The following is a 16,645-nucleotide window of genomic DNA, read 5'->3' on the forward strand; positions in this document are numbered from 1 at the left end:
AGAAGCCATTGTACACATGCCATGCTGTGCAGAGGAGGAGCCTCACGCTGCCTCTCTCACTGATTGATGGCTGAATGCGGTAGCAGCGCTTCTCTCGAGAGTGCGGAGGTATGTGAACAGGCGGAGGTTCTGAGCATGCGGCAGCTGCCCCCACTGAAGTGTCTGACTGGAGAGGAGCTGCTTTAACCTGGCCAGCTCGGGGAGGGTATCTGGATCCCCCCAGACAATGGGCATCGCTTTGTCACATAAGTAACACTTCTGGGGGGGCCAGTCCCCTCCGCCCCCTCCTTCTTCCCAGGAACAAACCGAGGATCCCCTTTGACTCCAGGCTCCTGCCCTTCCCTGGGGGCCCCGCACTCCAGGAAGGGGGGCACCGGGAGGTACCAGTGAACTGCTTCGGCAGCTGGGGCTACTGGGGATTTCTCCCCTGCTGCAGCCCTCACCTCCTCCGAGCAGCCGTCACAGAGGCGCTCGGGAGCGAACAGCTCGATGGAGGCGAGAGAAATTGCTGCCCGTTACTTTGTATCCAGTTTTGTAAATAATCCCCCGCCGAGGAGCCTGTCCCGTGCGCTGGGCACGGGCAGCGGATTGTCTGGCGCAGCCTCCGGCCAGTCCCTGCCCCCGTTCCCCCGCCTGCGGCAGATGCTCCCAGCCGGGCCTCAGGGGGCTGGGCCGGAAGGGCCCTGCGCTGAGGCCTCCCCCAGCTGCTGGAGCCGGCGGCGCAGCCGCTGGGCCCTTGGAGGGCGGGGCGGGGCTTGAGCCGGTTCGGCAGCGTCCAGCGAGCGGGGCGGGGCCTTCTCGGGCCAGGCCGGCTGGAAGCGACCCCAGGGAGGCAGCAGGCGCGGGGCGGAGCGGGGCCAGCCCGGCCCGTGCGCAGGCGGGTCCCGGCTGCAGCCCCAGGGCGGGGAGCGGGCGAGAGGCGACCCCAGGGAGGCAGCAGCAGCAGCAGCAGCCGCGGGGCGGGAAGTCGCTGCCCGGGCGGAGGAAGCGGCCGGGGCGGGAGCCGAGCCCGGCGATGGCTGCAGCGGGGCCGGCGCAGGTAGGACGCGGGGCGGGGACTCCTCGGCCGGGCACTGGCTGGTCCCGGCTGGGGGCCGAGCCGGGGGGGGGCTGGGACCCGGGTCCCTCCCGCGCTAGTGACCACGGGGCCGGCAGCGGCTCGGCTCGGCCAGGCAGGGCCCGGGGATCCCGCTTTGCACCAGCGCAGCCCGGGCGCTAGGTGAGATAATTCTCCTGATTCTTTCACTGTTGCACCACATGCTTCTAGAGAGTCAGCCGAGTTCTTTTCAGAAAGCTAGTGAGTGTTTGCTAGTCGTGTTCCAAACCAGTGTCCAACTTCGGGATTAACAAGTGACAATGCACTTAACGTTGGCCTCCAGTTTGTAGTGTGTGGTGTCTCTTGTTTAAATGGCAAGTACGATGCCACAGCCGGGCTGGTTCACATGAGCTGACTTGTCTCCAGCATCCTTAACAGCCTCATTCGGTTCTTCTAAAGTTGGCTTTGAGAGTGAGGGGTTTATAAAGTGTTCTGCATGTTGATGCATAATGGTGTTTTGCAGCCTTTTCATATAGGTTGTCAGTATTGGCTTAGCTGATCAGTCTGGCAAACCAAGTGTCACAGAGTGTGGGGGGACACAAGGCCCCACACCCCTGGCTTCCTGCCATTCACTATGATTCTCAGCCAGCCACTAAAGCAGAAGGTTTATTTAGACAACAGGAACACAGTCCAAGACTGGTCTTGCAGGCACGGACAACAGGATCTTCCCCAGTTAGGTCCATCTTGGGGCCTCAGGGGCACCACAGCCCCATTGGGGGGTCAGAGCTCCGTCTGGGTTCTCTTCCATTCACCAGCCAGCTCCTGAAACTTTGTCACTCCTCAGCGTCTCCTCCCCCCCGCCTTTGTTCAGCTTCCTGGGCAAAGGTGTCACCTGCTCTCTGTCCCCTTCCTGGGGGAACTGGGGGGTTGGGGAGAGTCTCCCTGGGTCACAGCTGCTGGGCTGGGTGTTATCCCTGGGAGCTCCCCTAGAAACCGCGTCCCCTGCTGAGACTCCGGGCTGGGGGCTGGAACGGAAGGTGCTGAGTGTGTAACGCTTGTTGCCAGCAGCTCCAGGTGGCGTTTGAGGACGTCGCTCTGTATTTCACCCGGGAGGAGTGGGAGCTACTATCCCAGCCAGAGCAGCAGCTGTACCGGGACCAGATGCTGAGGAATTACCAGGCCCTTGTTTCCCTGGGTAAGGACCAATTTATCTTTACTCACAGCTGTGAAATGTCTGGGTGCCCTTGATGCACCCAGCAGCCAAGTGGTGGCAAATGTCAGCAACTTTCAGAGCCTCAGGCTAATGTTAATGTAACCTGTTGACTTGTGTTATGTACCTCATTCCTGGCACAAAGGTGGTTGGAAACAGCCCATGAGCAACAACCTCTTCCAGGAATCCCAGCCCAGACACCAATGGCAGCAGCTCTGCCTCAAGAACTGACTCTAATTAGACAAATAAGGCAGGGAGAAAATCCTCCTGCAGCAGCTCTCCCCTCTCCAAAAAAGAATTAACATCATAAGTTTAACAACTGCACAGCTGAACAAATCTTGCACCCTATGCAAAATAACTGGTAGGTCTGTGTAAATGTGACACCTGCCATGACTCAGCCCCTACAGCAAATTGAGAAGGGTTGTTAGAGGGCTTGCTTATTCCTTCACCCGCTCACTTCCTTGTGTCAAAGTCAGACTCAGGACTCGCATTTTGTCAGACCACTCTGTTTTATTAGCACAGCGCTCTGCTAATAACACCCAGATAATGTGAGCACCATGCAAGACACAAACTATCTTATTTATACAGATAAAAGGGCACGAACTTAACAAGGTAACAAAGGAAGCAGAATCTGATAAGTTTACCAGGTTTAGACATGCATAGTTAATTTCCTTACTAACTTTTACCAATCTCAGGTTAATGTTTCACCAGTAGCTTAAGTGGGCTCATTGTTTATTCCTTAATGTTTCTTTTCCTGACCCCTGTACTTCAACATTTATTTCTGCTTAAAGGTACATACAGCACTTCTTTAATCCAGTCTTATTTTTACAATATAATTCATTCTACTTTCACAATCCCTCCTTTTGGTCAAGCTTGCGCAATGACCGACAATTACTGGGTTCCATAAATCAATTGTTCTTTGTTTCTTTGTTCATCAGTGATATTTAAAATCATCATATTAGCAGTCTGGTTTGGGGCAGCTATCTGTGTGGCATGTCTTAAACCATTTTGGGTGCAACAGGAGATTAACTGAAGACATACACAAATCATTGATTCCAAACTGGATAGTCAGGGTTTCCTGAAACAACCATTTTCCTATGCCAGAGAAATTGAACAAGTTACTTAGCCACTTCCATAAAGAACTTGGCTCTTTATGGGGAAGATATGCGATTTGTTCTAAGTGGCTAGCGCGATCTATTACCTCATTGGTGGTGTCAGGTGTGTACACACAACATTTTTATTTTATTTTTTTTCCAGTGAGAGCACAGGTTCCTCCTTTGGCTGCCAGCACTATGTCCAATGCCTGACAGTTTTGGAGGGCCATCTGTTGGATCGCCCCTGTTTCTTTAGTCAGGGCTCTTAAACTTTCTCCAGTTTTATTTGCCAGTATTTTAACTACTGCTTGTAACTTCAGGAGCCTTTTTGCCTGGTGTATTACTCCCCCAAGTGGGATAAAGGAACTGCCATAGCCTCTTCCCAGGTTAAGGGGCTTATGTTATTTACATACCATTGGGCATCTGGTAAGTCCCTTCTTTTCCACCTGACATTACGGAGGCGTTTTCGTGGGAAGGATCCTAGCACTTGGAATTGTGGGAAGTGTCAGGCGGGATAACAGATACCTGACCAGTTAGCTGGTAACACGGTATAAGCTTTGGTCCCACAAACCCAATGATGGCCTATTAAGGCTGGGAAAGGTCAGTTGCACCCATTTGTCATATAGATGTCTGCAAAGTAGGAGTAATATTCCCCAAAGGGCACAGGGTAAACCTCCTTATGAGGAGTGGTGTTATTTGCATGGCACTGAAAGATTGTATTGTTTTTACTAAGGTTACTGTAGGGGGCACATGAGAGTGATTTTTCTGTTTGATCCCAGGTCGAGAAAAATTTCATATCCTCATACCCGTCCTGCCGCTTTTTACTTTTATTCGAATAATCCCATACACCATTGGCCACAATGTGCTGAAGGCAACTGCTTTTCCCCAGGTCCAGCCCTGTCCTGTTACACACCTAGCACCAGTGACCTTTTCCCTCCAGCACACTCATCCATTTAGATACATTTATTCCCACTGCTTCCCAAGTGTCATTGCTGTTCCATGTTTTGTTAAATGGACGAGGTCCTCCAGTGAGGTCTGGGGAATTGAGTGGGATAGCCAGGACAGGAACACCAGCTTGAGAGTGGGCTGGGATGTGGCTGCAGACCCAGCATTTAGAAATATTAAGGGTCTGAGCTATCCACACTTGCTGCTGGATAAAAGAATTGCCATTGTGGGCTCCCCAGACCTTAAGACACCAGCAGCAGAGGAACAGGCACACCAGAGGTGCATGTTGGAGGCAGGGCACTTCTGGTTCTGACAGCCTCAACGGAGGGAGCTGCAGTCATGGTTTTACGTCCACCAGACAGCAGGAGCTAGGCTCGCTACTGCTTCTTTTTTGGGCCTTGCTTTAGGTCGTCGTGTGCTTCTGGCAACTCTTACGAAAGCGTAGATTGTAAGGTATTGCAGGCTGTTCCTCTACGTCATCTTCTGACTCTGCGCGATCCTGAGGTGGTGGTTGGTTCGCTGGGGGTGGTGCCTTCTTACACTGCAAAGCATGTATCCACTCTGCCATGCTAGACAGTTTAACAGCTGTCTGGCTAGTAAGCAGTGCCTGGTGATTCTTTGATGTTCTTTACATCTCTTTGCTTCTTTCCTTGACTCTGGCTATAACAATGGCCTTCGCACCTTATCTTTTCCTGATACATACATTTTTCATTTACACAAACAGATTAAGAATACAGACAGCAGTATTTTATATCAAGCAAAAAGGCATTGCAAATTAAACCTTGCCAAGTTTTACAATCTATAACCAAGACAATTACATTGAGACCCAGGCCTTCAATGTTTCTCTAATCTACTTAACATAGACACAATAGAGACTCCTGTCTCTTACTAGCTAAATCTTAAAACAAAGAGTTAAGAGAGGGCCCAATTTGTAATGCATATGGGAAAACAGAATCTCATAGTCCCAGAGGGTCATTTCTTTCTGCTATTCAAAAAGGGTGGCTAGCAGGATGAAATCAGATCATACATTAATTCTTATGGGACATTATAAAATCCTGCTCCTACATATCCCCCTTTGGACACTAAGATTATTAATCACCGGTGTCACTTCTTATTTAGTCCACGTAATAGAAAATACTGGGAGGTGATTTGGGCCTATGGCTCTAGCTTTGCACACATTTGTTTTATTCAACAGCACATTTCAAACATTTTAATTAAACACATAGAATTTAAAACCAGAAACAATTAGGGGTAGTAACATTAGTATGCCAGGAGTTGTGGGAGACCATCCAGAAAATATGTTCCACCAGTGGTAAGCTGTTATGTCTTTCTGCAGTGGCAATTCTTAACTTGTCCCCATTTGCGAGTGTGATACGAATTGTTCCGTTTCCCACATTGCCTTTTTGTTTTTTTTTCTAGGAACTATGTTACTTTTTACCTTTAAACAGATGATTGGTAACTGTTTGCCATTCAATGCCAAGATTGATAGAGAACTCAGCTAAATCAGTGCTTACAGTAAGCTGAGACTTTTTTTTTTTCCACTTGTATTTGTTTCTGTATTAGGTTGTCCTGTAGCTGGTATCAGCTTTTTCTGAAAGAAAAAAATAACATTTTTCTACCCCTGTTGGGGTGGCATTTATTATTGGTTAAAATACTCCTTTCTTTTACAAATACCCTTGCTGATTGCAGGCAAAACCAGGGGAATTACCTCTATATTTTCCTGTGTTTTTGTTATATAGGCAGGCCAGGTTTCAATGGCTTCTATCTTTTAAGGGTTATGGGGAAATTATTTCACCGTTCAGTCATTAAATCCATGTGTACCTCAGTTTTTCTTTTTATATAGCAGACCAAGTTTGTAATTTTTTTTTCTGCTGTGTTAAGCTTAAAGTTTATTTACAAGTAATAGCTGAGAAGTATTATTACCACACTATATTCACATATACACACTGTACATTGTTACAGGGATACTTATTAACATTAAATTTATTTTAATTAAAGGTATCTTGCTATACTATGCCTTTTATTTAGACAATTTGTTTGCTGACCAGGTTTTTTTTCCTTCATCAATCAGTTAGGTAATTTGCATCAACACAGTCTTGGCTTTTGGATTCAAAGCCATCAGCAGACACAATTAACTTTTACCAGAGTTTTGATTACTTTTAACTCTTGCTTCCAAAACATACAGAGATCTGAAAAAGAAAACACAATCTATTGTGGCTCCATTGGAGCCCTGATAGGATTTTAATTAAGTAGCATGTTTCGCTTGCATTTCTTTCACCCCTTCTATAACATACACTGCACATGCCCTGGGGAAAATGCACATTCCTTCTATAGTTTAACTTCTATACATATCAATCATGTACCCTTATCAAAGTGACAGTCTGATTACACAGAGACATCCCAAGGCTCAGTGTTTCTAACATTGCTTCTTTTTGTTTTGTGCACCTCACCCCTGCTGTTGCTTCAGAGGGGCACTGTCTTTTTAATTCTTTTACTACAGCTCTCATCTGCTATTTTGTTACAAAAACAAACAAGAATCCAGAATCTCTCCCTATTCTTCTGATTTTGACTGCCCTGCTGGAGCCATGACTTGGTCTTTATTTAAAAACATTTTAAATTTTGTAAAAGAATCAAGTTACCCCTTAAGGGTTAAATGCCAAATCCCAAAGCCAAACAACACTGATTACCTGTGTCTGGCAAAAAGGTCTTGTCAGTTTTGCAACTTTGAGTTAAAGAGTCAAATGGATTTTTAGTGGCATTATTAAAAACAAAACTAATTTATCTTAAACCTACAAAACAGGAGTTTTACAAACCAGGTGTGTTGGTGTAGGTTCTTAGACCCTCACATATTTCCACAGACAGATACATACACATTTTCTTTTCCTTAACATTCCTTCTACACTGCTCTGTTTTTACATAGTTTTATATAGATTGTATTCCCTTTATACATTTGGGTCAGTTAAGTTCCAGTAGAACCCCGCCCCCCCCCCCCCCATGTTCTTAGCAAATTTGACTAAATTGACCGTAGTCAAATTATTTCAATCAGATAGTCTTTTTATTTGGATTATTTACAGACATTCTTTTGGAAAAGGGCCCATTTTCCCTTCAGAATGGCTGCAAAGAAACCAAGAATTCTTTTCAGCCTCTGTAGAGTTAACTTTTCACACTCTTTCCTTAAATCACTTGTTTATCTCCCAGAATGACACCTTTATCAACTCAGATTTCACCATTGTAAGTATTGTTCCGGGGTTCATGCCTGCACTTATGGCTTTTCTTCTTCCTGACACCATGCCCTTAGGGCTTCCAACCTGTTTTTCAGTTTCTTTATCTGTTGCTTGCCTGCTTGTCTGGGCCCCGATCCTGCTTTTTCCAATGAACCATTTTTGTGAGTGATACTGTGGTCATTTCACAATTTTGAAAGAAATGTTTAAGCAAAGGGACCAGGCAGGGTGGGGGCTAGTTGAGGAGCCCACCCTCCTTGCTGAATTGGTAGTGGAACACTAAAGAATCAGTTTCTGAGGCAGACAACAAAGGGGAACAGAACAAGGGTTTTTTTTCTTTTGTTTGTGGTTTTTTTCTTGTTTTTAATTAGATCGGAGTATGAAGGGGGTTGGGATCGATCCAGGTTTGTTTTTTTTTTGAGAACAGGGTAAAGGGGAGCGCTCGGTCTGGTGGTGGGAGAGGAGGCTTTTAATAAAGCTTTTAACTTATTAAGAGAGGCGAGTTTTGATTTTATTCACCTACAGTTTGCCTTTTCCCACCACTGCATGAAACAATTAACCTCTCCTTTAGCCAATTTAGTTTTAGGTTGGCCGAGTTTGTCTTTTAAGACGTCCACTCGGTCTTTGTTCCAAGATTTTAACAGTGGCCACTGAGTTAGCCTAGACCATTTTTCCAGAAATTTACAGGAGTCCAGACCCTTCTAGAATACATAAAATGAGCTGGCGTTTCTTTAGGGAACTGTCCCGACTTAGACGTCTGGTTACCCGTACAGGATGGCTTCACACACCAATCGCACAAGAAGGAAATTCAGGTTCATCAGAGCGATGCCCTGTGCAACACACAAAAGGAGCCCACAGGCTACTGCCTCAATCGCCCTTGCTTTCACACTAAGGGTTTTACCCAAGGTGCGGTGCGGCTACGATTGTGCAGATTCCACTCAGACCGTGGGGACAGGAACCCCTTGGTCGGCTGATCCCCGGAAGGAGACGGCATCCAGACTCAAACACTCCACAGGGAGGACAGATAGACACAGAGACAGGACAGTCCTCAGTCCGGACAAAACACAGAAATAATTACCTGACCAGATTCCTGATGTCAGATCCCGGGATCCCTACCAGAACAGAGTGGGAACCAACAGGTTTGATGGCATAGACTTCACTGTGGTAGTGCACCCTGCCATTCTGGTGGATGACCTCTTGGGCCAAATGCCCAGGTGTCAGCTGCCACGGTCATCCTACAAAAAACGGTCAGGAATCACTCGGCCCCAGTGAAGACAGTTGCCATCTCGGTGGGACCTCCAAATTGTCAAAATCAGACTCAGGACTCGCATTTTGTCAGACCACTCTGTTTTATTAGCACAGCGCTCTGCTAATAACACCCAGATAATGTGAGCACCATGCAAAACACAAACTATCTTATTTATACAGATAAAAGGGCGTGAACTTAACAAGATAACAAAGGAAGCAGAATCTGATAAGTTTACCAGGTTTAGACATGCATAGTTAATTTCCTTACTAACTTTTACCAATCTCCGGTTAATGTTTCACCAGTAGCTTAAGTGGGCTCATTGTTTATGCCTTAATGTTTCTTTTCCTGACACCTGTATTTCAACATTTATTTCTGCTTAAAGGTACATACAGCACTTCTTTAATCCAGTCTTATTTTTACAATATAATTCTTTCTACTTTCACACCTGGCCCTTCTCTCATGAACAGAGAGCAACAATCCCCGAAGCGTGAAGGTGCAAACAATTTGATGTTTATTGGGGTGAACTTCCAGCATGCAATGATTCCAGTTTCCCTCCTCAGTGTCCCCCTTCCCAACTCTGATGCCACAGAGCCTTGCCTATGTCCCTGTTCCCATTGCCCCCGCCTTAGCAAAACATGATTCCAATTCCCCCACCCCCATTCCCTGTTCCCATCCCCCGCTTTACTGCCTGATTGACTGCGACTATATAGTAAAACTTGAGTTCTGCTTAGCCATACGTTAACCAATCATTTTACTGAAATTTAACTAACCAGTCCTAACACATTGTAACATGATTATTTAACCAATTATATCCCATCACCTTAATTGGTTTACACCCAACAAAATGAATTACACAGCAGACAGAAACAATCACAGAACCAGGCAGAAATTATACAGACAAACAATAGGGAAGGGGAGAGTACAGTGATAGAACAACAGAGAAATGAGGATTTCACACCCCAGCTATTGATAAGTGAGTTCTTGCCAGACAGGATGCCATCAAACTAAGTTTTCTTTTACATCTTCAAGGCTCTTCCCTTTCTCTGGAGGTGATAGGAATATCAGGACAGGATTGTATTCCTAATAGCCCAATAGCATTTTATTTCAGTGTGACTAGTTTGGAATGTAAGGATGTGACCATGCACTTCCCAGCTTATGGCTGCCTCTGCTGCTTAGCCAAAGGCTTACATTAAGAACAGGGCCCCAGACTGTCACAGTAAGAGAAGGCCCTTACGCAGACAGACAATGATTTTTATTCTTTCTTTTATACATCTATAACTAGCTAAGTAAGCATAGGCCTTTGCAGATAGGCCTGAATATCTCTATCCTAACAAGGGTCATAGACGTTGCTGCTTCAGAGTGTGAACTGAACTTGCCTGGTGGGAGATGGGAAGAAATCTTGTCTAAGGAAGGTTAATTTCATTATTCTCCTGCTTGGGATCTCTTGCATCCAATTTTGGGGCCTTGTCATTCCAGGTGCTGTGCAAACACTGACCGAGGTCGGGGCCCAGTTGTGCTGGGCTGCACAAACATATAAATTAGTCCCTGCCCCCAGAACTGATTCTTTCTCCCCAAACAGGCTATTCAGGTTCCACACCGGACTTAATCCACCGGATCGAGCTAGGGGAGGCAGAGCTCTGGATCCAGGATGCCGAGGCCTCCAGGGTAAACTCTGGGCCTGAGAGCACCCCTTCAGGTGAGTCATAATAATCCTATCCCTTCTGATTTACCCACCTGCTAATGGAGGGCTCCTTAATGTAAAAGGCAAAGGCAGAAAGAGATCCAGTGGCTGGGAGCAGAAGCAAGACATTGATGCTGGGAATTAGGGGCCAGTGTTTATCTGGGAGAGGAATGATCCGTTGGGAGAGCTCCCCTATGGACAAGGTGGATTCTCCACTACTGTGAGTCTGTCAGTGGAGATGGGGCATCTCTTTCTCCAAGCCCTGCTCTAACTCAGCCAAGAGTTACTGGGATGGAGTCAGGAGTGACTTGGGGAGATTCTCTGGCTGGGATAGGCAGGAAGTCATGCTGGATGGGCACAATGAGCCTGTCTGGCCTCGATATCAATGAATCATAGATATCATAGTAATGTGGGACTAGATGGGGTCTTGGTAGATCATCTAGTTCAGTCCCCTGCACTGAGCAGGACTAAGTATTATCTAGAACATCCCTGACAGGTGTTTGTCTAACCTGTTCTTAGAAACCTCCAATGATGGAGATTCCACAACCTTCCCAGGTAATTTTTTCTGGTTCTTAATTACCCTAACAGTTTGGAAGTTTTTCCTAATCTCTAACCTAAATCTCCCTTGCTGCAATTTAATCCCATTACTTCTTGTCCTGGCCTCAGTGGATAAGGAGAAAAAATTGTCACCCTCCTCTTTCTAACAACCTTTTAGGTACTTGAAGACTGTTATCTGGTGTTCCTCTGCCCCTAGTCTTTTCTTCTCCAGACTAAACAAATGCAATTTTTTCACTCTTTCCTCACAGGTCATGTTTTCTAGACCTTTAATCATTCTTGTTGCTCTCGTCTGACCCTCTCCAATTTGTCCACATCCTTTCTGAAGTGTGGGGCCCAGAACTGGACACCCTACTCCAGTTGAGGCCTTACCAGTGCTGAGTAAAGTAGAATTACTTCTCGCATCTTGCTTGTTTCAGCACTCCTGCTAGTACATCCTAGAATATTTTTTTTCAACAGTATTCCACTGTTGACTCATATTTAGTTTGTGATCCACTATAACCCATGCCTCAGTTACCCCAGCTGTGTAATGGAGAGGGCATTGGGACTGTGAGAATAAAATCCATCTTTGTGTGTGTCAGTGGGTCTGGCACTGGGGGGCAGATGAGCACCTGGCTGGAAAGACACGCCTGTTATTCTATAGACCACATCACCTCTTCTAGGCTTCCCACACCTCAGAAAATTATACCAAGCCAGGGGTGCCCTTGAAATGTTTCAGATGGGTTTCATGCCTCTGCCCGTCCTGACTCAAGTTGTGTGTGCTGGTGTCCTGTGGCCCTGGGCATCTGGATCCAGACGTAGCTCAGACAGGGGCAAAAACCTGCTCACAGCCTGGGAGAGCATCCCTGAGCCACTGACCCCTGGCGCTGTCCTCTCAAGGTTCCCACCCGCTTTCTGCCCCTTCACTTTGCACCTGACCTCTCAGACTGGAGAAACCTGTCCCCGGCGAACAAGGAGAAAGCTGGGAATGACTCAGGGCAGGGCAGGATCAGTCATGTATGAAGAGTGCAGGTCACGCCATGCGGAGAACGCCATTTTGTAGAGCAGGTCTCTGGCACTTGCAGCGTTTCACTGTAATCCTCTAAAACTACCCCGCGTTCCAGGCAGTTGTGGCTGGGGGAGAGAACCCGCAGGGCACGACTTGGAGTGCCCTGGTGTATGAGCTGGGTGTGAGGGAGGGGGGGGGGAATGGCCTTTGTCACATCCCCTTCTCCTGCTCTCTCAGTGGCACAAAATCGTTGCCACTTACATTGCTTCAGTGTCAATGCTTAGCACAGCTCTCAGCCTTAACACGGTCTGTGACTGTCTGTAGATCAAAGTAGCAGCCATTCACCCCTTCCAGTTTAGCAGTGTCACTGATTAGGTTGTAAAACAAAATATGTTTTTCAGGTTACATCACACAAACCCTGAGTGACTTGTCATCCCCTCAACCCCCTTCCCATCCACCCCTCAAACCCCCACCCTCTTCAGGATTTTAATTTAGTTTTAGCTTTGCACAAAGAGAGAAACATCAGGCCAAGGGTAAATGACCTCTTTAGAAGGGATTCCTTGAAAAGGACTCACTCCCCCGCAGGAATGAGCTACGTTGTTCTAAGCAGCTTTATACCGGTCTCACTGGGGATTGTAGCCCCTCAGCTGGTTTCAAACCAATATAGTTTAAACAGCACAAACACTGGGGAAAGGCCTTGTACTATAAAACAGGAGACAGTGCAGAACCCCAATTGTAAATAAAAACCTCCGATTGAAATAAAACCAAAATTAGTGTGAAAACAAAACCCAGATCCTGTTTAACACTTTGAGGTCCTAGTTCTGGATGAGGGCCCTGTTGTGCAGGCGCTGCCTGTATCCTGGGCAAGCTACAATTTAAGCATAAAACGAGACCCAAGGTGCATGGCGCACATGGGAGCAGGCGGTGGCCGTTGCACAAACACCGTAAGTTAGAACCACCCTGAGTCAGGCTGCAGATTTGTCATGGCATTTTGTATCAGAAATTACAGAGCAGTTACAGTGAATTTATTAAAGTCACAGGTCACTGAACTTCCTGTGACTGCTCCCATAATTTTTAACAAAACCTGCCCTCCTCCTCGCCATGCCCAGAGGACACTACCCACCCAAAGAAGCACCTTCCCCCAGTGCTGCAACCCTAACCCCAGCCTGGTGCAGAGGGGTTGGGGCCGGCTAGAGAAGATCTGGGGAGCAAGGCCATTCACTGAAGTTTGGCCTGCTTCCCCCACCATTATGACTGTGGGTTGGGGCAATTCTGAGTGGCGCTGGAACCCGGCAGCCCAAGTCTCAGTGCCTGGAGCGAAGCGTTGGGTCCAGCCCTGTGGGACAGGAGCTGCCATTGCAGGGTGAGGCACCCATCCAAAAAACAGTCACTGAGAAATGGGGAAATTGCTCCATCCGTGACATTTTCCCATCCTTGACAAACCTGTAGCCTTCACTGTGCGCTAACACCAGGATTCTCTCCAGCAGGGCACAGGAACCTGGGAGGAACAAGGGCACGGGCTGAATGTGGGGAGAGCGTGGCAGGAAAGCCGTTTCCCACATCCCACAGAGGGATCCATGCACAGGACTCAGTCCATCCCCAGGGTAAACTCAGCCAGAGACCGGATCTGGCCACACACCAGAGACTCCCTGTGGGCCGGCGTCTCCACAGCTGCATCGACTGCGGCAAGAGGTTCAGCAACCCCTCTGCGCTGATCCAACACCGACACATGCATATTGGGGAGAGGCCATACCGCTGTGCTGCCTGTGGCAGGAGCTTCAGACAGTCCTCAGTCCTGAGAATACACCAGCTTATGCACACCAGGGAGCGGCCACACCACTGCTCTGACTGTGGCAAGAGCTTTGCACAGAGCTCAAGCCTCAGCAGACACCAGCGCACGCACACCGGGGAGCGGCCGCACTGCTGTGCTGACTGTGGCAAGGGCTTTACACAGATTTCACACATGAAAATCCACCAGCGCACACACACCGGGGAGCGGCCGCATCGCTGTCCTGACTGTGGCAAGCGCTTTGCACACAGCTCAAGCCTGAGAAGTCACCAGCGCGCACACACCGGGGAGCGGCCGCACTGCTGTGCTGACTGTGGCAAGAGCTTTGCACAGCTCGCACACCTGAGTGTCCATCAGCGCACACACACCGGGGAGAGGCCACACCGCTGTCCTAACTGTGGCAAGAGCTTTGGACAGAGCTCAGTCCTGAGAAGACACCAGCTCACACACACCGGGGAGCGTCCGCACCGCTGTGCTGACTGTGGCAAGAGCTTTGCACAGAGCTCAAGCCTGAGAAAACACCAGCGCACACACACCGGGGAGCAGCCGCATCACTGTGCTGACTGCGGCAAGAGCTTTGCACACAGCTCGATCCTGAGAAGACACCAGCTCACACACACCGGGGAGCGGCCGTACCACTGTGCTGATTGTGGCAAGTGCTTTATACAGAGCTCAATCCTGAGAAGACACCAGCGCACGCACACCGGGGAGCGGCCACACCTCTGTGCTGACTGCGGCAAGAGCTTTGGACAGATCGCACACCTGAGAGTCCATCAGCGCACACACACCGGGGAGCGGCCACATCGCTGTGCTGACTGCGGCAAGTGCTTTATACAGCTTTCACACCTGAGAGTCCATCAGCGTACGCACACCGTGGAGGGGCCACACCGTTGTGCTGACTGTGGCAAGTGCTTTACTAGGTTGGCCAACCTCATCCAGCACCAAATCACGCACACCAGTGCCCCTCTGCCAACGCCAGGGCCAAAGGGGCTTCTGGCAGCCAGTGGGCCTGGCACAGCGCCAGCACATGTGGACCAGGGAGTGTTCCTGTTCCCATGATGCCTGACAGAGAGACTGTGTGGGGCAGGGAAGGGGACTTGGCTGAGTAATGTGGGGAAGAGCAAACAGCTGTGGGAATTTAGAGCAGATGGTCACAGCCTACTCCATTTGGGAGCACCCCCACTCCTTGTAGGTGAGATCCAGCCAGGCCTTTCTCTTTCTGTCGCACACTCACGCATCTGGCTGGGATGCAGCCAGGACACCCCCCACCCCGCTCTAGGTGGGACCCAACCAGGAACTTCCCCACATACCTACCTCAGTTCCAGCCAGTGGGTGACTCCTTGGTAACATCTAGAGGTGGGATTTGCAGTCCTGTCTCAGCATGGATTGGGCTGAGAGCAGGACAGCCTGGTGCATGTGATTGAAAGATGATGCAGGAACCGCTTCTGCCATATTTTTAAATACAAATGTGATTTAAGAAGAATTATGTACTTAATGTGTTACAAAGGTCTGTCTAACCAGGGTGGATTTGATTTAAATCAATTTGATTTAAATCATGATTAAATCACTAGTCGGATAGATGTAGATTTCATTTTTAGAAGGTTACACACTACACATTTTTAAGTAATTTATTTTGAAAACTTTTCAGATTAGTTTTACAGCTATATCAGAAAATGAATGATTGTTTATTTCATTTACCAAAGGTAATTGAAGCAGATATTTATGAAATCACTGGGAGGTGAACTATCTCCAATTCAACAGGTTAATCATTAATATTTGGAGGATTTTCTTGCCATGCTGTATTAGGAGGAGAACATCACCAGACAGACATTTAAATTGTTTTATTTAACTAAAGCAACGACGTCATGTATTCTGGATTTTTTTTCTTTAACAGCAAACATATAATATTTTTACAAAACAAGCATGAATTTTTTTAATTGAAACATTCAAGTTTTTTAAAATCAGGTTTTTTTTTGTTAAAATTGTTTAACTAAAACAGTTAAATGAAATATTTAAAAAAAAAATTTAAATCGACTGTATCAGCCAGGTCAACATGAGAAACTTAAAATATTGGCTTCTGCAGCTAACTCAGTCATCTTCACCTTTTGTTTTCCTGTTTGTTCATAATCTGGAAAAGAAAAACGAGCTTTCCTGCTTTTTCAGGTCCCAAACGATTTCTCAGTTTCGAACGAATTATTCCAAAAGAAGAAAATATTCTTTCTACTCTGGCAGAAGAAGCTACTCCTCTTAAAAGTGAGATTATCACTTCAGCAGTCTCTGAATCCAAGTGCTTAAGTGACTTCTGCCAGTTCCACCAATGTGACTTTCTTTAAAACATCATCAGCAAACATATATTTCTTGTATGGTTCTTATTCCCAAACTGGGTCTCTTATGACCTGCTGCCATTATAGGTTTTCCCTTCTAATGAGAGAATGGTATAGTAGATCTTAAATCAATGAAGGCTACACTCAGAAGGACCTCAAGACTTCTGGAATATGCTGCTCAAACAGTTTCACTTTTGTTTCTGCTGTCTGTCCCTCCTGTGATGGGCTTGGTCACAGACCCCCTTGGAACTGTCACCTGATGTGCAGAAACTACCTCTGAGCCTGTTTTCCCTGATGGCTTGGGACTCCAGAACCCTGTCTTGTTGAGCCAGACACACAAGCCTGCTGCAACACAGACCCAGGATCTGAACCACACCTCCAAAACTGCAGGCCTTAACTGAAAACCACTCAGCAGGTAACCAATTTCCAGCATCCAGACACCCAGCTCCCAGTGGGATCCAAACCCCAAATAAATCTGTTTTACTGTGTATAAAGCTTATACAGGGTAAACTCATAAATTGTCTACCCTCTATAACACTGATAGAGAGAGATG

At 47.3% G+C, this 16,645-nt stretch overlaps 1 protein-coding gene across 5 annotated transcripts; it reads left to right on the top strand.

Moving 5' to 3' along the window:
• Window positions 1–967: 967 nt before the first annotated feature.
• Window positions 968–15,636, top strand: LOC127052782 (zinc finger protein 135-like). Of its 5 annotated transcripts, none has more exons than XM_050956825.1 (5): window positions 968–1,039; window positions 2,102–2,231; window positions 10,335–10,451; window positions 10,956–10,991; window positions 13,464–15,636. In XM_050956825.1, exons 1-5 carry the CDS (start codon window positions 1,016–1,018, stop codon window positions 14,825–14,827), a joined length of 1,671 nt encoding a protein of 556 aa, XP_050812782.1. In that variant the 5' UTR covers window positions 968–1,015; the 3' UTR covers window positions 14,828–15,636. The 5 variants fall into 5 exon arrangements, with proteins under 5 accessions (XP_050812782.1, XP_050812783.1, XP_050812787.1 ...); XM_050956826.1 differs by having other exon boundaries at window positions 2,105–2,231; XM_050956830.1 differs by lacking the exon at window positions 968–1,039 and adding an exon at window positions 1,145–1,219 and having other exon boundaries at window positions 2,105–2,231.
• Window positions 15,637–16,645: the final 1,009 nt, after the last annotated feature.

The sequence above is a fragment of the Gopherus flavomarginatus genome, chromosome 5, assembly GCF_025201925.1.
Source record: "Gopherus flavomarginatus isolate rGopFla2 chromosome 5, rGopFla2.mat.asm, whole genome shotgun sequence".
Lineage (NCBI taxonomy): Eukaryota > Metazoa > Chordata > Testudines > Testudinidae > Gopherus > Gopherus flavomarginatus.